The sequence below is a fragment of the Pan troglodytes genome, chromosome 13 (assembly GCF_028858775.2).
Source record: "Pan troglodytes isolate AG18354 chromosome 13, NHGRI_mPanTro3-v2.0_pri, whole genome shotgun sequence".
Lineage (NCBI taxonomy): Eukaryota > Metazoa > Chordata > Mammalia > Primates > Hominidae > Pan > Pan troglodytes.
In genome coordinates this window covers 66,750,036-66,774,385 of record NC_072411.2, presented here as the reverse complement: position 1 = coordinate 66,774,385, position 24,350 = coordinate 66,750,036, and the positions used below count along the sequence as shown (strand labels likewise).

The window sequence follows — 24,350 nt, the reverse complement described above, 5'->3', positions numbered from 1 at the left end:
CATTTTTGTTGCTATTACCAAAGTTACTTTTTCTTTCATTGTACTTTCTGATGAGTTTTTGCTGATATTTAGGTAGGCTATTGACACTTTCATATATGAACTTTGTGCCAACCTACCTTACTGAGTTCTCTTACTTATAAAATGTTTCAGTCGATTCACTGATTTCTCATCTCTTTTGACTTCTCTGTGCAATTTTACCAAACCATTTAATTCCAAAAATTAGCATTTTCTTTTATGGCTCTATTCACTTTCCTCTGCCAAAAATATCAGTTATTTCTTGCCTTTTTCTGTGTGTTTCTATTCATTCTCCAAAACCCAGCTCATGTTTCCCATCTGTAAGACATTTCTGGATTCCTAAGAAAGTTGCGTTTTCTTCCTGTGACCCGCAGCTGCACCATCTGCATACCTGTGTTAGAGCAGTCATCAAACTTGATGGTAATTTTGCCTGCCTGTCAATCCTTTGGGGCGATGAACCCTTCAGGAATAGGAACTGAGTCTTACTCATCTTTACCTTTCCTGTGTTTAGCTGAATCTGCTCTGATAATTGTCTGTTATAAAATAAATATTTGTTATACATGAGTGGTTAATTTCCGCAGATTTAAAAATTGAAATTTGAAATTGGGGGGCATTCTTCTTTTACAGGGATTTTTATAAGCTTTTATTCATTGTAACCGTTTTTAAAAATGTAGTTTTGTTGCTCTTGTAAAATAAGTCTTTTCTGAAGTACAATATGTTTCTATTATTATACCACTAAGAGTTAAGGGCTTGTTATTTTAGTAAATGAATGTACAGTGTAGGAACCTTGCTTCAGTCTTTTCATGATGAGTCGTATGTTAAAGGAGTTGGAGTTGTGAGACCTTAAATTTTGAAAATACCGAATAGGTGGATGTTATATATTTACTTATAAAGAAGCCTTTTGATCCTGTTTGGTTCTTATGTTTGCCTAGCAAGTAAGGATGGGAGGAATTGAAATCTGTATTTTTCTGAGTGGAAAGGAGTAGTATTCATTTTTCTAAAACCAATTAGCCTTTTATAAAGGTAATAGTTTCAAAAACTTTAATTCACAGTGTTTTAAATAAAACCATAAATACGTCATTACTTATAGTTTATTTTCACATTTTATTTTTTCAATCCATCAAATCATTGGATTGGCCTATGTAAGTTCAGAATGTCTACTATTTCTGTTATAAGTTAGTTAAGAGGTTGTCTTAGTGATGCAAAAATATTTATTAGAAAATTATTAGTAATGTTTTTCATTGAAGCAGATATATTATTTATCAAACAACCCATCATAGTTCATTGCTAGGTACAGTGGGAAGTAGCCATCTATGTGCAGTGGGAAATACAGCCATCTATACCGTGCGGCTTTCTTGCTTTCATTCTTTGAGATGGGGTCTCACCATGTTGCGCAGGCTGGACTCAAACTCCTGGACTCAATGGATCCCCCCACCTGTCTGCCGAGTAACTGGAATCTCTGCTGTGTGCCACCACATCTGGCTAGCATGCTTCATGCTTCTTTTTTTGCAGGGAGTTATAAATGTAGGTAGAGAGTTGAAAATGGTACCCCCCAAAATATCTAAAAAGTTACATCTATGGAATTGGTATGTGCTATATCAATTCAAAGAAGGAAGAAATTCTGTGGAAGGGGTAGTTTGGGGCAAACAGGGTGGATTTAACTAGTCTTTGAAGGATAAGGTAGGGTTTGTCTGTCGAGAGGTGGAACATACTACATCGGAAACAAATAGGATGAAGGGCCCAAAGGTAAGAGTTATTGTGAAATGAGAGTGAGATACTGATCTCTATCCTGAAACATTAAGGATTTTTGTAATTTATCTAATCAAAGAAAATACATTTTCCTCTTGACTTGCTATAGTGAACACACAGTAACTAAATTTAATAGAGGCCAATATAAAATTTCTTTATCATGTTTCTTTTTATGTCCAAGTAATGTAGGCATAGTACTCAAAACAAAACAAAATGCTGACTGGAAAAGGAAAACAAAATCCTAATTCGACCATCCAACACTAACAGTTAACATTGTAGAACATTTTTTCTAGATGTGAAAAACCACTACTGGATCATATTTATAAAAATACATCATATTAAAAAGTTGCCTTAAAAATAAAATATTTTGTATTTTTTGTGTTTTCTTTATATTTTAGGAGAAAACCAAAAGCCAAGGCACCACTTCCTCCAGCTGAGACCAAATACACTGATGTCTCTTCAGCTGCTGATTCTGTAGAATCCACTGCTTTCATCATGGAACAGAAAGAAAACATGATAGATAAAGACGTTGAACTCTCAGTGGTCCTACCTGGGGATATTATCAAATCTACTACTGTTCATGGCAGGTACGCTGGAGTAAATGAAATATCAGGACCTCCCCTTCTTATTCCACCATTGAAAGTCTCTGTGATATACGTCTTGATGTTTGTTCTTTGACAAAACACTTCATTTATCACTCAGTTTAGTTACCTGTTAAAAAAAAGACTGCTAAAATGGTGTTAAAATTTTTCTATCAATGTTTTAATATCAGTGCTATGAATTCCACAAACCCAATTAAATGACTCTTGAAATTTGGAACCCTTTCATATCTCGTTAGTTATTTAACAAGTTTTTAAAAATAAGCCTTTCCTGGAGGAATGGCTATTAGTTATATTGATTTTGTAAACCAAACTTACAAAACAAGCCCAGTGACCCACAGGAAAATCCTATCCTTTTCTTCTCAAATTGTTCTTCCCACTTTAAGCTGCTTCTTTAAGTTTGCAAAACTCTTAATTTTAAGAGTTTTATTACTCTTAAAATGTAATACTTTTGTATTTATCAAAACAGTTAAATCTGTCGGTAAATTAATTGGCAGTTTTTTTATTTCATTGAATGATTTAATTACTTTATTTAAAATGTGAGTGAGTTAAGTAGAAAAGTAAAATCAAACTTTATTCCAGCAAAAAGGAAAGATGTGATTTAGAAGACTGATATTTTTAAATACCTTTGCGAAAATTGGAAAAATGGAAAAAAGCCAAGTGTAATTTTCCATTTCACTTTGAAGTGGAAAGTTACATGAACTATAGACTTGGTCTTGTTCTTTCACCTTCAACTGCCTATTTGTTATCAGGAATCCTGTTTTAGAAATTTAAGCTGTTTTGACCTTAGCTCGCTCGCTCGCTCGCTCGCTCTCTCTTTCTCTGTGTGTGTGTGTTGTGTGTAAGGAAAAGAATATATTGGGTATTGCATTCTTATAATCTGGTTTTGTCTAGAAACACTCATTCAAGGTGACCTTAATTTTAAGATTTATCATTAAAATCATGTGTAACTTTACAGATTATTTAAAGTAGATGAAAACAAAATAGTTCAGCTTTAGCAAATAATATAGTATTATTTAACTCTGATTAAATTTGAGGAAGTTGCATTTTGCCATTTATTTTGTATTGAAAGTCACTTTGGAGATCACACATTGAACCCTATTTATGAGATTGAGAAAACTGTCTGTGGTAGGCTCCCACCTGCAGCTGTGGATGGCCTCGTATGTGTGAGAAAGATATCTTGAAAGTTAGAGACAATGGCCATTATCATCAATTCTTGAAATAATGTTACTCTGGTTTTAAAGGGATAATGGATCTGGCTGGGGGTAATAAAGGCAATTCCTTTTTTATTTTTTTTTTAATTTTTCCTGAATTCAAAATAAGAAAAAAAAAAGTCAACTTTTTTTCTAGTTCTTCAGGGTTTCAGGTGATGTTGGTTTCATCACAAATACTCTTGAAAATTTCTTCTTGGGGATGTAACAGTCATCTCTTCATATTGCCTTATTCTCTGTTTGCTATCATTGCACCTCTGGGTTCTTCAGATTTTTTTTTTTAAACCTCAGTGACTTTAATATCAGAAGCGTGTTTTTTCTCTCCGTCCTGTCACCCGTCATAGTTATTTTAGACTTTTCCACATGCCACCCCGAGTTAACTTTTCTTCTGTTTCCTCAACTCTGGAAACCGAGATCCATGGTCACCTTCCCTGTTTCCACCAGAGAATGGTGTAATCTCATCACTTTAAAACGGTTCCATTTCTGAGATCTTAGGGTTCCTTATTTGAATACCAGCTTTTTAAACATCTAGCTTATCCACTTTCTCTTTAACTGAATTAGTTCTTCATCCTCCTCAAGTCTAATTTATGACTGTTCTGTAGGATGCTGCAATTTTCTTCATGTCTAAATTTTCTTCATATGTATTTTTCCTTCATACCTGATAGATTCTGCATCAGACATTTCACCTACATTTGTACTTACAAGCACCCTAGATTTTTCCCACCCTCCCTCCAGCATGTTTGCCTCCTCAGGTCGCTAAATCTGAGTAACTTTCCATCAGTCAGCTTTATGTTTCTGGGCCACCAACTGTTGTTGAATTGCTGCAGTTTTTTTAATCTATGAAAATGTATTATAGCTGAATTGATAGGATTAAATATGATTAAATGAAATACTATCAGGGCTTGGCGCCTATTGGCTTTCTCTCTTTTTTTTTTTTTTAATTGGGAACTGCTTTTCTTAACCCTGGGCTCTCTTCATTTACCTTGCACCCTCAGATTAATCTAAAATGCCTCTCTGTTTGTGGTACTACCTTTGATAAAAGACTGCAGGACAGCAATTCAATGTCAAATTAAAGGAGTCCAAACTACCTAGCCTGGAGATTGGGATACCTTATTTTCTCCTCCAAAATTAAGTAGGCTTTTCCTTCACCACCACTCTCCTTCCTTTGTGTATCTTTTTTTTGTTTGTTTTTTGAGACAGAGTCTTGCTCTGTTGCCCAGGCTGGAGTGCATTGGCGGGATCTTGGCTCACGGCAACCTCCACCTCACGGGTTCAAGCAATTCTCCTGCCCCAGTGTCCCAAGTAGCTGGGATTACAGATGAACACCACCATGCCCAGCTAATGTTTGTATTTTTAGAAGAGATGGGGTTTCACCATATTGGCCAGGCTGGTCTCGAACTCCTGACCTCAGGTGATCCACCCACCTCAGCCTCCCAAAGTGCTGAGATTACAGACATGAGCCACTGTGTCCGGCCCTCCTTTGTGTATCTTAAGCTTCACCACATGACTCTTGCTCTTCCTTTGTTCTTCTACAAATACTCTATTTCTTTCACCTCAATACCTTTATGAACTTCCCCCCCCCCTCGTGTAACTCACTACCCTCATTTTCTCCAATTAGCTTATATAGCTCAGGTGACATATTTTATATAAAGGCTCCCTGATCCCCCCAGAATCAGTGATTAACTCTGGCTTCCAAAATCTTCCGACACTTTATATCATATTTATTACATATTGTTCTATGCTGCATTGTATGTGTAGGTCTTACCTTTTGAAGAAACCACAGAGCCATGAGAATATCATTACTTTTCTTTATAGTGCCTAGCACAGTTTCTTGCAATGTGGTAGGCATTTCATGAATTTATCAAAATGAATATTGTCTTCCTAAACCCTTATGTGTAGATGGAGGTAGCAACATAAATGGTATGAAGAAGCACTTGGAATGAGTCCTAGTTGTTTACCCAGAATCTTTTAAGTAAAGATATTTTCTCCAGGCAGAGAGCAAGGTAGGAATGGAATGCCCCAAATTCTGATTCCTTTTTAAATTTTGTTTAGGGCTGAAGAGTTTTTCTGAGAGTAGAATTTATATCAGTGTTTTTGTTTGTTTGTTTGTTTAGACGGGGTTTCAGTCACACAGGCTGGAGTGCAGTGGTAAGAGCTGGGCTCACTGCAGCTTCTGCCTCCCAGACTCAAGCAATCTTCCCACCCCAGCCTCCCAAGTAGCTAGGACCACAGGCGTGTGCTACCATGCCCAGCTAATTCTTGTATTTTTTGTAGAGATGGGATTTCCCCACGTTGCCCAGCATGTATATCAGTGTTTTTATTATGGGGTTTCATTTAGGGACTTTGTTCGCAGTAGTTTTATAATTCAGGCATGACTCATTGATGCTATGACTAATTTTCTATTTTAAGTGTTTTTGATTTAAAGTAGTTGTGTGATTCTGAATATCTTAGGAGTGTGATTCTGGGATATCTTAATGCGATCCAAGATGTTTTAGAGTTTGACTTGATATATCTTAAAAGTGTGACTTGGGATATCTTAATAGTGTGATTAGGGATGTCTTGAGTGTCACAGCTGCTGCTGACCCATTGTTTCACAAAACTGTTTAACAACAAAAAGAAATGTTCAAATAGAAAATTATGTACTACTACTGAAAAATGTTAACTACCTAATGGGAAGACTCATAATGACAAAAATAAAATTTCTTCGTGGCTTTGTTACTACCATATAAAAGGAATATGAAAAATCTCAACAGAATAATACAAGAATTTGGTGGAGGTAATTTTAAGTGTGTGAGAGTTTCTTAGATAAATAGAGTTCTATATGTAACTCTGAAAAGACTTCAATGCAGTTTTTTGAGACCATGCTTTCTGAATTTGTCTGAATATTTCTTGTATATTTATTTCGATAGTGTAGTACTATTTCTTATGCCTTTATTGTGAAGAATACTATCAATGTTTGACAGAAATACAGATTTCAGAAACTTATATGCCTCAGTTCGCTTTTCAGAAATAACTTTCCCACTCAAAATGTGTTCTTGGGGAATATTTTTGGAAAGTCCCCCCATAGATCTCATGCACAGGTGGGCTCAGGATGTTCTATTTTGGGGAATGTGAGTGCACAGTGGTATCTTCAGAAGAACGCACTTGTTTGTACATTGATTTTCACCAAAGAGCTTGTTCAGATTAGGAAACACAGTGGGGTTGGCAGTGGTCACAGACTTTATGCTCAGGGAGAAACTTATTATCCTGAATTAGGTTGGTAGCCATCTGCCAGCTCAACTATTTTTGGTACCAGAACTTAGTGATGCCATCTCTTTAATGACCAAAAGTCACCATGTGTCTACTATCTTGCCTTTGTGAGGCTCTGCTTACATTAGCGGGGGGGTTGCCATGCTAACCTGAAAACTCTTGGGCATTTCTGCATATCCTAATATCATGGATGGTTGGACTGAAAGAAGGAGGAATTAAAATATTTAATTTATATATAAGATACAGTGTAGTATAGATGTGTGTGTGTGTATGTCTATGTGTATGTATGTATATATGTTTGCACACATATATAAATGTGTGCATCTATGTATAGACTGTGTATACCAAATCCAAAATCTCAAATGCTTCAAATTCCAAAACTTTTTGAGTGTGAATATGATGCTCAAAGGAAATGTTTATTGGAGCATTTCAAATTTTGGATTTCCAGATTAGAGATGCTCAACTCGTGTAATGCAAATACTTCAAAATCTGAAAAAAAAATGTGAAATGTAAAACACTTCATGCCTCAAGAATGTTGGATAAGGGATACTCAACCTGTTTCTGTGTGTCTGTGTATCATGTATATAATCGATAAACATCTTTTTCACCAGTCAAAGCAGTTCCTTGCCTTTCTAGAAATGAACATTAAAGGATACTACTGTTACAGAACTGGTGGCTGTTCTTCTCAGAAAATGCTATACTTCACAACAGCATAAGCAGTGGTGTCTGCTAGTACTTGGGAAAAGTTAATTTTTAATGAAAGTGAGCTTATAGACTAAACAGATATAGAAACCACATAGAATAAGGAAATATGTGGGTACATTTGTATATGATCTGTATATGGTCTTCATCTTATAGTCGGGTATCAGTTTCATAGGTAATTATTCCTCATTGAATAAGTATTAGTTCCTTTTTCCTCTTTTCCCTTTCTCCAGGCTAAACTTTTAAAGCAAAATGTTCATTTTGGGAAATCTGAAAAGATTGACACGAATCCTGCTTAGCCTGTTGAGAGAGCATTCAATGGCCATGCTATCACACTTTCCTACAAGAGGGAGGAAGAAATAAGCACCATTTATAACAGAGGAAGATATTTCTTTTACGCCCTTACCACAAATAGGAATTTGTTTTGATTCGAGCACACGTGAGATGTCATAATTGAAAACACAAAGAAAGCACAGAACTCCAAGCTAGAAGTCCCAACTAGAAGTTACAGTTTGTTCTAGACTTGCTGTGTGATCTCAAGCAAGTCACCTCACCTCTCTGGGCTTTTCACATAAAATAACCCAGAGACATGTCGCACATGTTTTTCAGCCTGATTTACCTGTCCCATAGCACCAGTTTACAGCAGAGTTGAGCCTAATCCCGCGGTTTTGACTGGCATAGGGTTGGTCCGCTGAGGAACTCGGGAGCATTTTGCATGGATTACAGCGCCACCTATTGGGAAAAAGTAGACTATGAAAAATGACAAGATAAAGTTGGATCGGTGTGGGATTTTTGCTAAAAAAACGAGAGTAACAACAGTATGGATCTAGAAAAATTTCTGAAGTTCACGTCATATTTATGTTTATTGAGAAGGGTCTAGTGATGACAAATGTGTGATAAATATATGTATATAAGGGTAATTTTTTTTTAACTGTCAAAAATCTATAGGGTGGTTCAAACCATGTTTAACTATATAAGATGCTTAAATTTTGGTTTAGATCCTTATTCTGCTGTAATTGCTTAAAACAAAAGTTGGCATTTTAACTGTGCAAGTACCTAGACATAACAGTACTACTTGAGTTTTTAATCGGTACTATTTGAGTTTTTAATCATCCTGTCATCTAGGTTCTGTCATTGACCTCCCATGTCCCCCATGGCTCTGAGCCCAGGAGAATGTCAGCCTCTGTCACCTCCCTGCTCCCCTGGTTGGGAAAGGGGTGACAAAGTATTCACAAATGTCCTCAGAACATTGTTCCTGGCAGGGCCACCCTCTTCCTTTTGCTTTCCTGGCGTCTACACCTTATAATAATGACCCTTTTTAATTTCAGTTTTTTAACTTAATTTAATTTTTAAATTTTTCTAGAGACAGGGTCTCACTCCATTGGCCAGGCTGGAGTGCAGTGGTGTAATCATAGCTCACTGCAGCCTCAAACTCTGGGCTCAAGTGATTGTCCTGCCTTGGCCTCCCAAAGTGCTGGGATTACAGATGTGAGCCACCGTGCTCAGCACTAATTTTAGTTTTTAAATTTTTGTGATTACAAGTGCAATAGTTAGATGTTTTAGAAAGTTTGAAAATACAGATAAGCCAAAAAATTGTAAATGCAATTTCATTAAGCAGGCAGATTGCAACTTCTAACATTGCAGTGTCTAGCCTTTTATTCTTAGGCATGCACATATATGTACACCCATCTATATGTGCACTTCTTTTTTACAACAATATGGTATTATATTGTACGTGCTATTTGTAACCTGCTTTTTTTCAGTTAATGATTTCCATCTTTCATGTCAATAAAATGGTATCCTTTGTCTATATTCAAATTGCCCCAATTATAGTGAGATATATTTGTAGTAGTTTTGTTTTTATAAGGGGCATGTATGTGTGTTTAGTAGGTGTGTTCTTAAATCACAATTTTTATGATGGTAATTATTTATAATTAGCTCTGAGTATAACACCTAAGATAAACAACCAGATAGAGTCCAAAGTGGTGACTTTCTAAAAATTGTGGGGTTTTTTACATTTAGTAATATCTATTTTTAGTATGTTAAGAACTTATCAGCTTAGTAATCTGACCTATTACTATTTATCTTCAAATCTTAATTTCATGTGTTATTTTCTTCAAAATATTTCTTATAGCATAATAAGCATTCTCAATTTTGAGAATGGGTCTATTTGTTTTGTGTACCTGGTACATTTCATTTCTTGCACACACAGAGAGAGCACTGCTTCATTCCTGAACTCATTACTGAACTACATGGGTTAGCATAAGATTGATAAACATCAGCAGCAATAGAGAATGTTTTAAAATTTCTGTACTATTACTGGTATGTGTAATTGGGTTGTTGGTGTGCACTTACAAGGTACAGATATGAAACTAATCCAGGGAATTGTTATTTATTTCTGAAAGAAGTGGGAAATCTCATAGGGATTTCTTCATTTCAAAGAAGAGCTTTTAGAGTCTTTAAAAAAAATCAGCCCTCTAGAAAATTATTATATTATCTTACAAGAGAAAAAATTCTGTAAATAATGTTAATGCAAAGCAGACTCTGCTGAGTAATAAAATAACCCAAAATTCAATGTGGTGTAATAATATAGAGGAGTGATTATAATGTTCATCCAATCCTTTTCCACTTTTAATGATTTGCCTCAGGTTTTAGATGGACTGCTCACGTGTGCTCCCGCCTTAGGAAACAGGAAGACAGGCATCTTTTCTGTGGTGATCCCGTGGTCAAACCCATTAGCCAACTGCCTTCAGGTGCATCGACTAGGGGATGATTATCCAACCAGAATTGTTATCTTTGGCAGAAGTAGTTTGGCATCCAGGTGGATAATTCTGAGCTCTATTCAAGCGATTATTTTATTTCCTGTGGGTGCACTTTGTGACTAGTTAACCCCAGCGGCAGCTCCATTGGAAGCACGACCTGCTTAAAAGTTAATGTCCTACTTTTGTAGTGTTATGACTCCTTTATGGTAAAGCTTGACAGTCAGTAATTCCCAACCTCAAAATCTTGTGGTCAGGGTCAGCTTTCCTGTGTTACAGTGCTGAATGCTGAGGCTTCAATTAAATATTTAAAGCATTCAAACTAGTCTGAGGCTATTTTTGGAAAAGATCTTAACCCTATTTAATGTTTATGTCTCACCTTTGTGTAAAGATGGTATGGCTTAGGCAAAACAAGCTTATTAATTATAAAAAACAACAGAGCTTTCACCATGTTACTTTTTTCTAAAGCATATGAACCTCCTCTCAACAAGTATGCTTTCTCATGTGTCAGTTGTATTAGTCTACTATGCATTTGAGCCCCTTGACTTTCAAGCAGAATTAATCACTGTTTTCTCTAAATTCCCCATTCGACAACAGCGACCTAGCCAGGTGCCTAAAGATTACTAAGATGTGGTCCTGCTAGAGGGGAGCTCACATCTATGTACACACAGAACCCAGATAACTTCTTGAGGTCACTCTGCTGCTTAAGATCTAAGTAAGGCTGGCCTGAACCCCTGTTCCACTTCCTGTGGAAGGTTCAATGCCCTTTATAATCTCATTGTAAACTCCCAAGAGTTTTACGTTCTTGGGGTCACCTCTGGCTCTGACTTTATGCCTTACCACCTCTGGATTCATATTTTTCAGTTTCTGCTTTTGAAATTTCATCCTTTATTTGACACCTCCCAAGGCTACCAGAACCTTAGTGATGGCTTGTAGAGTTATAGTAAGCACATCACATAGCAAACCATTGAAATTTGCATTTTAGGTCTCCTGTTGGGTACTTTCAGCCACACTGCCACTTTGTCCCTCCAATCCTGCCCTCTTTCCACTGGCTAGCTCCTCTTTCTGTCTCTGTCTCCTTTCTGCATTAGCTTCAATCCTATCAGCTCCCTACAAAATGTATCTAGAATCTGAGTAGTCCAGTCCACCACCATCTCCCACCTAAATTTTCGCAATAACCTTGTAGCTGCTCCCCCAGGCTATTTTGAATACAAAAACCAGAATGTAATCCTTTTAAAAAGTAGAGTAGATCACATCACTCCTCAGAACTCTTTGGAGGCTTTCTGTCTCACTCAGTAAAATCTCAAGTCTTCACTTGAAAGGCCTTTAAACACTACAAGATTATCACCCTGATTTCATGCCTATTGTTTTCACTAGCCAACTAGTTTCTGTTTTTCTTTAAACACTTAGAGCACATTCCTGCCTCAGGGTTTTTGTACTTGTCAAAGCTATCTTTCCGCAGATATCCCAGTCCCTTCAAGGTCTCAATTCTGGTGTCATTTTTCAATTAGGACATTCCTAACTTCTTTCCTTATTATTTTTTTTTTTTTTGTCAGAGCATGTAACACCATCTGATATTTTATATATTTTACTTGTTTCTTTTTTCTCTTCTCTCTAGATCAGTTTCATAAACTTCATAAACTACAGTATGATCAGAATAGGTTGGAGTGCCTGTCAAAGCACAGATTGCTCTTCCTCATTCCCAGAGTTTCTGATTAATGATCTGGGCTGGGGCTTGACAATTTGCATTTCTAACAAGTTCCCAGCAGATACTGATGCTGCTGGTCTTATGTATCACACCTTGAGCACCAGCGTGTTAGAATTACTCTATCCAGTATGGCAGCCATTCACCAAATGTGTCTACTTATATTGAATTTAAATTAATTTGAATAAAAAATTTGGTTTGGGAGTCCACTATCCCAGTAACCACTGTGTTAGTGCAGATATAGAACATTTCCATCAGTGCAGAAAATTCCATTGGGCATATTACTGTAAAACACAAACCACAGAAAGATCCACATGGAGCTTACTTTGGTGTAAGGAATCAGGTTAGATACACAACTTTTCTTTTTCATCCGATAGTCAGTTTTCCCAGTACCACTTATTGAAAATTCAGTTGTTTCCCCAGAAACAATTCATATGAAGTATTAAATTCACATATGTAGTTATGTCTATTGCAGAACTTTCTGGATTGCTGCATTTATCTGTCTGGCAATAGGAATATTTTCAAGACAAATTTGGCTTCTGAAATTATTGAATAAAGAATTGGACCTAGAATTATAAAATGAGAGAATAAACTCATAAAGAAGTTCTGTGGTTTTCAGTTGCCTCTCAAAGAGGCATTTTTAGTAGAAAACATATAGGCAGTGTTGAGTGCAAAGGTCATGATATAGTCGGCAACTTTTTTCTCATGAAATCTGATATAGTGTGTAAAGTTTCTAGATAAATAAAATGACTGAGGGAATAGGCCATTATGTTAATATTCTTAACCAATTACCCACACTATTTATTAGATTAGAAAATTAATTTATCACAGATAGAAATACCAATGTTTCTACACAAGGAATCAAATTGTTCTTTTTAAAAAAATCAAAAATTGTATTTTAAATGTTTATATGTTTATACATAAACGATGAAAATTATGGCACAAAAATAGGGATAAAAACCAAACAAAACTTTAATAATTTTTTGTTTTGTGTTTTGTTTTGTTTTTTGAGATGGAGTCTTTCTCTGTTACCCAGGCTGGAGTGCAGTGGCGTGATCTCGGCTCACTGCAAGCTCCGCTTCCCAGGTTCATGCTATTCTCCTGCCTCAGCCTCCCAAGTAGCTGGGACTACAGACACCTGCCACCATGCCTGGCTAATTTTTTGTATTTTTAGTAGAGATGGGGTTTCACCACGTTAGCCAGGATGGCCTTGATCTCCTGACCTCATGATCCGCCTGCCTCGGCCTCCCAAAGTGCTGGGATTACAGGCGTGAGCCACCGCACCCGGCCATTTGTCTTGTTAACTTATGTATTTCTGGCAAAGATTCAAAAAAAACTGTATATTTAAGAAGTAAAAGATGTTGGAAGAATGAGCTTCAATGTTTTTACATTTATTACTTGACACATTTATATATAGAGAGAAAGAAATACAGTCTGCATGTATCATCATTTACTCATAGACAACAGCAGACAGCTACCCCTTCAGTTGGCAATGAAAGTTCTCTTCTCTTCCAGCTAAACTGCATTTATAATAGTATATAACTAGACATTACCTAATCCTTCTTAACTTTATTTACTATCAAAGAAAGTACTATTTCCAAGTCTAGAATTGGTATGTGCCATCTAATTGCTCTTGTAGAGTACCATATTACCAAAAAATCAACTTCCACAAGACCATTTTGCTAGTCTCTCTCTGGATGAAATTTAAAATGTCCTGTTTAAAGCCAAAACATGGGCAATATAGATACATTTATGGGCATAGCCTGTGGCTCAAAAGAAGGATGTAAAACTCTTAAATATTATGCAACCATCTAATAAAGACACTGGAAATGTATTTTGAGAATTGAAATGTATTCCTGAGAATTTTTTTTAAATTGAGGGACTTAGAACCTTTGATTTATTTATTTTTCTTTATATATATACAAGTAATAGGGTGCTACTTGTATGTGGGGAAGAAGGGAGGTGTGAGGGACCGTTGAGAAACATACTCCTTATCCCATAAAGATTGGACTGGCCTAGGAGTAGGCGGCGACCACAGAAAGTAGAGATGGGGGCTGAACACGGGATGATCTGAAATCTATGTAACGTGTTGTTTGACTTCAAGACCACACAGTGTCCGACAGTGAATCCTTCCCCACCTCTGCAGGAGACTCCTTGTCTGGAAGAACTGCATCAGAGGCTGCAGGCCTGGGAGCTTACTAGGGGTGACGTGCCGTATGAAAACAGGTGCACTAAAATAAAAGTAGCATACTGAATGGTGGGATTTCTAGCCCCATTTCCCTGTCAAGTTCCCAAAAGCCAGTAACCAGGTTTATATCTCTAGTCAAGAAATTGGAGAATAACTTTTTACTAATATGTGCATTTCCCTTTCGAGGTGGGATGCAGATGGCTGGCTACCCGATTACCCTAAAGTGAATCCCATGAACCTATGCCTCCATCCGTAAAAATACGATGTACACACTGCGGTTTAGTGCCTTATTCTTAAGTGTGAACTAACAGTTTAGGATCACCTGACATTTGGGGAAAGCACATGATACAAAAGATTTTTTAGTGTGCTTTCCTTAAGGGATGACAGTATTAAGAAAGACTCAGAGACTATGTTGTTCTGTCAGTGATATGAATGAAAATATAAGTCTGTGTCAACAATGAGAATCTATGGAAAGGGAAGCAAAAAATTGGTAAGTATCCCTGAATTCCAAGTTGGGTATGAAAGTTTCTATAGAAATAAGTCCTGTATTACCAATAGTATTAAACATTCATTCATTATTTGAAATTATCTCATGCATTTACTTTATTTCAATTTTATGTTCTAGCACAAGAGCTGATAAGCGTTTTCTATCATGGGCCAGGAAATAAAAATAGTAGGCTTTGTGGGCTACGCCTATATAGTAGGTGTGGTCACCCTACTCCATTCTGCTGTTGTAACTAACACAAAAGCAGCCTGAGACGTTATATAAACAAACGGGCATGGCTATTTTCTAATACAACTGTATTTACAAAAACAGACTGTGGGCCCATTTTGACCTGCACATTGTGGTTTGCTGACACTGGGTTTAGTTCATCCAGTAGAGTGTTAGATCTATGAGAACAGATATACTATAATACTTGTACTGTGATTCCAGTGCCTAGAGAATATTCATAACCTTTGGATGATTAAAGAATTTGTACTACACCTTTTAGGATTTTGTGGACTTCCTATGCAGATATTTACAGTCTGTTTTCTAAAGCCAAAAAGTGGTGGTGGTGGTTCCAAATGCTTCATTCTTATGAGAACTTTGTAACCAATTCATAAGCTAAAGACTGCCAATGTTATATTACAAATAATGTGTTGTGAAGGACTGCTCTTGGGTAAGGAAAGGACTCCTCCTCCTGAAATTTATAATTTGGAAACAATTTGGTAAAAACATAAAAGTAGTTGTTGAACTGACACTAGGATCTATGCTCTCTTGACTATCCCAGGACTTTTTAACTATTACAATTTTGTCTGTTTAAATATCTTGTAGTTCAATTTTTTTGGAGATTATTTTTGTTGTTGTTGTTGTTGTTTTTATTGTTATTATTATTATGACAGGGTCTTGCTCTGTTGCCCAGGCTGGAGTGCAGTGGCGTGATCTCAGCTCACTGCAACCTCAACTTCCAGAGCTCGTGTTGTTCTCTGGCCTCCACCTCCTGAGTAGGTGGGACTACAGGCACACACCCACCCCAGCAGGCTATTGTTTTTTTTTTTTATTTTTTGTAGATACAGGGTCTTGCCATGTTGCCCAGGCTGGTCTCCAACTCCTGGGCTCAAGCAGTCCTCCTGCCTTGGTCTGTAGCTTGGCCTGTAGTTCAATATTTAAGCTGCTTTTCCAAAAACTATCTTGTAGCCTTGTTTATCTATTGAAGACAAGCATTCTAAGAAAATCCTCAAAACAATAACAGGTAATGAAATACTCTTGTTTTACAGTAAACCTATGATGGACTTGTTGATATTCCTTTGTGCACAGTATCACTTAAATCCATCAAGTTACACAATCGATCTGTTGTCAGCTGAACAGAACCACATTAAATTTAAGCCAAACACACCAATAGGAATGTTGGAGGTAGAGAAGGTAATTTTAAAGCCGAAAATGTTGGATAAGAAAAAACCTACACCTATAATACCAGAGGTAAGAATTCCATTATATATTTTGATGTCTTATTCAGTCATTATCAGCAGCTCAATGTAAGTGAAATAAAAATGGACTTTCCTGGTTAAATTTGATGTGAATGTGAGTATTATGTTTTTCTAGGCACTTTGTTTAGGATTCAGTTGGCTATTGATCCGTGGATTAAATAGAATTTGGGCAGTACTTTAGATTTAATGCTCTAAAATGATCAATATGATTGCATAAGAATGTAACAATTATGAATGATTTGTATTTTAAGCTACTCTTTTAAAAAGTATATGTAAAGGAAGGTTTTAGAGTCTTTTCATGAAAATTAATAATTTCTTAAAGTAATTTTTTGGCTTCTGTGTACTTGGTAAGCAGCAGTTGTAACTTACTAACATCTATTTGTATGTGTGTTTTTGTTTTGTTTTCGAGTTCTTCATTGTGTTTGAATTTATTAACATCTAAACTATTAATGTGTGCCACACATTAACTCCATTTTCTTTAATGTACAAATTTCATGCAAAAATGTTTAACCACAATAATTCTAATATCAGTTCTTATTAAAATTGTTCCATTGCTATAAGCAATAGGGTAGAATTTTATGGGTTTCAAGAAATACTCTCATTATGAACATCAACCATTTTCATTTAATAATATATATAAAAGTTTGTATATTAAATTGATACATGTGACTTAAATATACATATTCTTGCATTTTCTTCATATTGTTATGAAGCTTTTTTCAAAGAAGTTGAGTTTTTGAAAATATTAAAACATACTTGCTTTCTACAATATATGATTTAATATTATTAATATATATTGGGATATTGGACTGCCTTCTGTCTAGGTATTTGTTTCTGTCTAGGTGTTTATTACATATCCCTGCTGTTTTTCTAGATGGAAATAGTTATATTTATGCTATAGCATGGGATTATACAAAGGGTCTTAGTTTTGTGAATAAAGGTCTTTAAGGACCTGCAAAATGTACGTTTCACTTAGTATGGTCTCATGTTGCTAAGTTCCATACAGGATTTAATTCAATTACATAAAATGATGAGACACTTAAAATCTTCCTAGTAATTTTAAATTATTAGTACTAGATATTTAATGAAGAGATTTAAATATTCTTTACTAAAACATTAAAATTAGCCAAAGTAGTAATAGTAACAACAAAAATTAATCACAATAGCTAATGTTCTCTTATTGATAAATGACTATGTGCCAGGAAGTCTGCTAAGCTTTTCATATGGATTATCTCATTTATAATGTTTCAAATAGAAACAAAAATTTTAGTGACTTAACCAAAATACCCCTTTTTATTGAGGCAATAGAGAAATTATTTGAAAGATAAATATTCCTCAAAGGGTAGGATAAAATATACATAATTTTGTACTATGTATATTTGCTAATTTTAAAGTAAATATTTTAAGGAACAAAGTGAAAACATGAGTAGTACTAGATATGAGGCTAGTTTTTTAGGGTCAAATTTAATTAAAATCTTACTATAGAATGGTTGGATTATTTAATAAATAAACTAATGTGTTTGCTTCTAAGAACTTGCTTTGGATTTAGGAAGTAACATTAATCAAAAAGAGAATTTCACACCAAATAGGAAAGTACTGTTTATTGTTTGAATATGTAACTGTAGGTTATCTCATTATTCTAGACATTATTGTAGAGTGTTTGTTTCAGTGAATTATGGTACAACTATGGCTTTAATATGTGTTTCAGAAAACTGTGAGAGTAGTGATTAATTTTAAGAAAACACAGAAGACCATAGTGAGAGTGAGTCCACATGCATCGCTTCAAGAGCTTGCCCCTATTATATGTAGCAAATGTGAGTTTGATCCGTTGCATACACTATTGTTGAAAGATTATCAAACGCAGGAGCCTCTCGACTTGACAAAATCTCTTAATGACCTGGGACTAAGAGAATTATATGCGATGGATGTCAACAGAGGTAAGTAAGACTTTTATTTTATTTATTTAGTGGGATGTGTATATTTGTATATGTTTGTGCATTGTGTTTGTATGAAGGTGTTCTCAAGTTCATAATGGCAGTTAATGGGTCCTATAGATAAAAGTAATTACTTGGCATTAGGAATAAGAAAACAAAATTAATAAATATAAATCAAGTTAAATATAATAACTTAATTTCAGTTATTGAAATTGGAATTAAAACTTGTCTTTTTAGCCATCATCCACAATTTATATTTTTTCTTTGATTTTTTTTTTGGTAGGATTTAACTTCATTCTTCATGGCTTTGAGGCTTAAACAGAAAATAAAAATTTACATATAAAGTCATTGTTATTCTAATCAAGTGTGAATTACTGTGGACTCACTATGATTTTGTCTGAGTCTTAATTATCATTCAAGTTTGGAAGTTTCTTGCCAAATTTTTCCTAAGGTCAACACCAAAATAAGTTGGCTTATGAAATGTATCAGTCTAATTCAAAAAATTTTTGAAATAGCTCCCAGTTTTAATCTATAGAAATGATGTATTAAAATTTGGAGATCTTAGATAATGCTGGTTTGTATGATGTCTAGTAGACAAATGCAAACATTTATTCAACATGAATCTGTTTCACTAAGAGAAATAAAAGTTTAGTGAAGCTGACAATTATTTACATACTCTTTGCATAGAGACTTCAAAATTTATCCTGAGGTGGTGGCTTTATGTAATCCATAGACTACTTTTTCAACTCAGTGATGTTTTATACTTGAACAAACATCATCTTCACAGTCAATTTACCCTCTTTTATACCCCTCCTTCTGTAGCCACTTCTGTTACTGTCTTCAGTAAGTCATCTTTACAAGGTAAGATGTATGAATCAGTAGAAACACATTATAACATGAAATTGGATATATTGAAATTAAGCTTCTAATTTTACCCTTTCTTAACATCACTAACGTGTTCATTCTGTATGAGATTTTAACCTAGAAAATATTTGGGTTTTATTTCCTTGAAAAATGTATGGGTTCCTTCCCCTTGATTTCTGAATTTAATTATAATAATTTCATTTCAACAAATGTTTAAAAATTATTCTAACAGTGTGGGAAAACATATTCTTTACTCTCATACAAGGAAAAATGATTTACTAGGATCTTTACTGGGTACAAATGCTAATAGCTTGGTAGTACCAAGGAAGCATTTCAGATTATTTCACTGAACAGTAATTCAGAATAATGGTGTTATATTAATCATATGAAATTTTGCAGTCATTGTTTGTGAATATTTTGTAATAAGATGGAAAATGCTTATGTTGAAATTAGCTTTTATACCATATAAGTGTGTTTAACACAATAGGTGAATAAATGCTTTTATATGAAATTGCTGAAAGGAAATACATAAAAAATTTCAATAGTGGTTACCTTTGGGTGGTAGGGTTATGGTATGTGATTTTTTTATTATTTATTTTCTTTATAATACAGAATTATATAATGGGCATACATTCCTTTCATAGAGAAAAACTGTATTAAAAATTGCCCAATAATAAATTGTGGAAGTCTTTTTTCACCCATTAAGAAAAAGTCTCAAATAATTGATTACCCTAATAATTACTAGCCTACTAAAAAAACAAGCCTTAACAAACTGCATATATTATGTGTTAGTGAAATCTCACCTTCTACTTCTATAATAATAGGAGATTAGAAATAGTGGTCTCTGTGGTTCTTTCTAGCAATAACATTTTATTACTTGTACTTGACTTTTACTCCTAATTTTGCCACTCTCTATCTGCATAATCCTAAGCAAATTCCATAAACTTTCTGGCCTCATTTTGAGGTTGTCGAATGCACTGATTTCTAATATCCCTTCCAGTAATGGAAGGATGTGGTTTATTCAGAATATGAAATGTTGTGGACAAATCTTAAGACAGTGAAATATTAAAATTAAGAAAGTTTACAGTATCAGAATCTACAAAGTCAATCCAAATGCTGTCACTACCCTTGCCTCCTTATTTTTTCTGATACTATTTTGAAAACTTAGAACTTACCATGCAATTATTTTTAGCCTGCCTTCTAGAAACAGGAAACTACAGTATTTGAGTTGCTTTTCTAAGTAAGCTAAAGCCTTTGCTTGTCTTACTGTTTAACCTGACTTGCTATGATCCCTGATGTAGAGCTTTAAGTGAAAACTTAAGGGCTAACTAGTGTGGAGGGTGACCATGTACCTGAAAATTTCTTCACCAAAAATAACCATATGGGCCAGGCACGGTGGCTCACGCCTATCATTCCAACACTTTGGGAGGTCAAGGTGGGAAGATTGCTTGAGCCTAGGAATTTGCGACCAGCCTGGGAAACATGGCAAAATCCCATCTCCACAAAAAATACAAAAATTAGCCAGGTGTGGTGGCACATGCCTGTAGTCCCAGCTACTCAGAAGGCTGAGGTGGGAGGATCACCTAAGCCCAGGGAGGTCAGGGCTGTGGTGAGCCATGACCCTGCCAGTGCACTCCAGACTGGGTGACAGAGTGAGACCGTTTCAAAAAAATAAATAAAAAATAAAAAATATTCTGGTTATATTTATTGTATTGCACAACCATAAGAATTTTTCATCTACTGTTCTGAGTAAATTTAATTGTGTATCCATATGCGATAAGCGGTGTATTCCATCTTAAATTGAAATAGTGGCAAATCTAAAAATAATACAAATATAAATAATCTTTAAATGGATACCAGTTTTAGTTCTACTGTTTAATGCCTGTTTGTCTTTGTGCAAGTTACTAAAACTCTCTGTTCACTTATAGTTCCTGAGAGCGTAATGGAGTAATACCACTGCTTTCAGTATATATATATATATATATATGTGTATATATATATCCTGCAGGGTAAATGCTAGCATCTTCCAATGAGAAAAAGGGCTCAGAGTGATAACTTTTGATACTTCCCTCACAAGGTCATTCTAAGAAACATATTAGGCATGCAAAAAAACTTTAACCATAAAGTACTATCTACGTGTTCGTTATTATTAGTTGCTAGCATTGTCAAACTCATTGTGCAGAATGTATGCTGCTTATTTAATATTTGAATCATCAGATTTAAAAGTTTTACTTTGTAAAATAGTTTTCCTTTCATATGTTATTGAGGCATATTGTATTATTATATTTATTTGGTGTTAACTAGCTTTCCTTTCCTGAAGTAGTCCCTATTTTGCCATAATTTATTTTGGTTTTTTTAGACAGGTATTTTAAATAAAAGCATTTAAGACTATATATTTATCTATTAGTTTAGCTTTAGTTATGTCTTACAAATTTTAATACACAATATTTTATGTCAAATGTTATTGAAATTATATTGTGATTTACCATAAAATCCATATGTTGCTTAGTAGAAGAAATTTTTTTTAATTTTACAGATCACCACTCATTGTTTTTCCAACCTTTTAGAAAAATTCGCTACTCATTTATTGAAGAAACTAGGTCATTTGTTTTATAGCTTCCCGTGTTCAGATTTTTACTGTTTGCCTCCTGTGGTGTCACTTAATGTTTAACTTATTGCCAATGTCATTGAAATTTTATTTCAATGTAAATTTCCCCTCTATTTCCTGTAAATTGATGGTTAAATCTAGAGGCTTGATCAGATTTTGGCGAGAGATTTTTTGGCAAGAATACTTCACAAGTGTTGCTGTGTACTTCCATCAGCAAACATGTAACAACGAGTTATTTTTTTCTGATGTTAGCCATCAATGATCTTTGTCTACATCTTAGTTAATTAAGAGTTGAAAAATGGTGAAAGTCTATTGCAATCAATATTACTGAAAAAGCAAGGTTCTGCGTGTCAGCTATATGACTGCTACATAGGTCGAATTCAATCAGAAAAAGGTAGAATAGGCTGGATGCGGTGGCTCATGCCTGTAATCCCAGCACTTTGGGAGGCCGAGGCGGGTGGATCACCTGAGGCCAGGAGTTCGAGACCAGCCTGGCCAATATGGCGAAACCCTGTCTCTACTAAAAATACAAACATTAGCCAGGCATGGGGGTGCATGCCTGTAGTCCCAGCTACTTGGGAGGCTGAGGCAGGAGAATCGCTGAAACCGAGGACTCAGAGGTTGCAGTGAGCCAAGATCACGCCACTGCACTCCAGCCTGGGCGACAGAGTGAGATTCAAAAAAAGACTGTCTCAATAAATAAATAAATAAATAAATAAGAAAAGAAAAAGGTATAATAAAATTTGGATGATTTCCTTTCATCAGTTTTTAAAATAATGGACTGGTTCTCTAGCATAACACAAAGGTGAACAAAGAGGTTTTTTTTTTAGTATCATTATGAACGTATGAAATTAAACACATGTGACATGTTTCAGTTTATTGAGTTACTTTTATGATGTCCAAATTATCCTTATTTTTACCAGTAGAAACCGTCTCAAGTTGGTTCCTGAGTCCTTTTAACACAACCTGGTAGACTTTGATAGCATTCTTTCTAGTATGGCTAGATGTCCCAAGCTTATCTTGTAGATTCTTTGATACCAAGAGAGAATCAACCATTCTCAAGTAATCATGGTTTCTTTTAATGGGAAATGGAATTTATAGCCAATTTGGGCCAGGGAGGCTCAGCACTACTGGCTGTGTCATTGTTTGTAGGCCCTTCAGTTGAAATTAGGAGATGCTTTTTGGAAAATTTTATATAAATATTATGTATACAACCTTGAGGTTTGACATTTGCCCTTCTAACTAAAGTAGGGCTTCCTAATTTTCAGCACTATTAACATTTGAGACAAGATAATTCTGTCATTAGGGACTGTCTTTTGCAATGTACTGTGTTTGGAATCCTCACTGGCCTCTACCCAGTAAATGCAGACAGCACAGTCTCCTAACCCCATTGCCAACGGTGGCAATCAAATTGTCCCCAGACTTTGTCAAATGTCCTCTGGGGGACAAAATTGGTCCCAGTTGAGACCCACCCTATTAAAGAAATAACTTTTATGAAACATTTAACAAAGTACTGAGCAATTATAATGACTCACATTTTGTAGAATAAGATATTTCATAGTTGTTTAGCTGTGAGACAAAAGTATAATCAAAAAAAGGAACAAAGTGTGTGGTAGCGATTTCATATCTTGTGTAATTTGAAGTGTCCTTTCTATTTTGCTTCTATACTTCAAAAGCAGAACACAGACTCTGAGTCAAAAAAATAGAGTTTGTGTCGTAGCTCTGTCATTTCCTGAGTGTTGGCCTTGATTATGTATCTTAGTTTTTTAAGCTTCAGTTTCCTCTGCTGTGAAATAGGAACAATATTTGCTTGTTGCTTTGAGAACTTAATAAGATTTAAGGTGCTTGTTTGTAGACTATAATTAGTAGCTTTTAGCATTAGATAAGTTTGCAAAGGGGAAGTAAGAGAAAGAAATCTTGGAAGTGAACAGTCAACCTCACGTACAAAAGTAAGATGCTTTTCTTCTATTTTAGAGTCCTGCCAAATATCACAAAACCTAGATATTATGAAGGAGAAAGAAAATAAAGGGTTTTTCAGTTTTTTTCAACGCAGTAAGAAAAAGCGAGACCAAGTAAGTATTTTCTTATATTGCATTTTGTAAGATTCTTCAATTATTTTTAATTACTAATGCTTTTTACTAATATCTTGAAATTACTAGATTTTGTCTTTGTCATTCTTTACTAGACTGCAAGTGCCCCTGCAACCCCTCTAGTAAATAAGCACCGCCCGACTTTTACAAGGTCCAATACCATTTCCAAACCATATATTTCCAACACCCTGCCGTCGGATGCACCCAAGAAGAGGCGGGCTCCACTGCCCCCGATGCCAGCATCTCAGAGTGTCCCCCAAGACCTTGCACACATCCAGGAGAGGCCTGCTTCTTGTATAGTGAAATCCATGAGCGTGGATGAGACAGATAAGGTGCGTAGTTTTGTTTTCTATTTTGTTTTTTTGGATGAGGCAGCATACCATTTATTTTTCCTCTTACCTAACATCTTTTCTAGGTAGACTAGTAAGAAGTAGTCCTATAACAGTTGGTAATTAGTAACAGTTACTAATATGTAATAAGATGAATAGCTCATTCTAAGATTGGTACTAGGAATAGATCTTCTATGTACGTACAGGTCTGTGATGCAGTAAAGGATAAATGTCCATTTTAAGTAACTTTCATATTCAAGCAAAAAAAAATCTGAAAACCTAAAGTCTTGGTTTACTAAGGCCTAACTAGGGGCTCTTGCTAGGTGCATGTAATAGGAATGGAAATACAGTCTTTATTTTTGAATAGTTCTTTTTTATAC

General features: G+C 35.2%; 1 protein-coding gene across 26 annotated transcripts in view; it reads left to right on the top strand.

Annotated features, from left to right (window-relative positions):
- Positions 1 to 24,350, top strand: part of COBLL1 (cordon-bleu WH2 repeat protein like 1) — a 213,727-nt gene that overhangs the window by 94,704 nt on the left and 94,673 nt on the right. For 16 of the 26 annotated variants that reach the window (XR_008546620.1, XR_008546619.1, XM_063791276.1 and 13 more), the window contains 6 exons: positions 2,163 to 2,351; positions 15,936 to 16,137; positions 17,854 to 18,082; positions 18,902 to 18,940; positions 23,526 to 23,623; positions 23,737 to 23,973. Coding sequence is in view for 24 of the 26 variants with exons in the window: in XM_063791276.1 (XP_063647346.1) it covers positions 2,163 to 2,351; positions 15,936 to 16,137; positions 17,854 to 18,082; positions 18,902 to 18,940; positions 23,526 to 23,623; positions 23,737 to 23,973 (994 nt within the window). In the remaining 2 variants the exon portion in view is untranslated. The remainder of the gene's footprint in view (positions 1 to 2,162; positions 2,352 to 15,935; positions 16,138 to 17,853; positions 18,083 to 18,901; positions 18,941 to 23,525; positions 23,624 to 23,736; positions 23,974 to 24,350) is intronic. The other 10 variants (XM_063791278.1, XM_063791280.1, XM_054679080.1 and 7 more) reach the window with 1 other exon arrangement.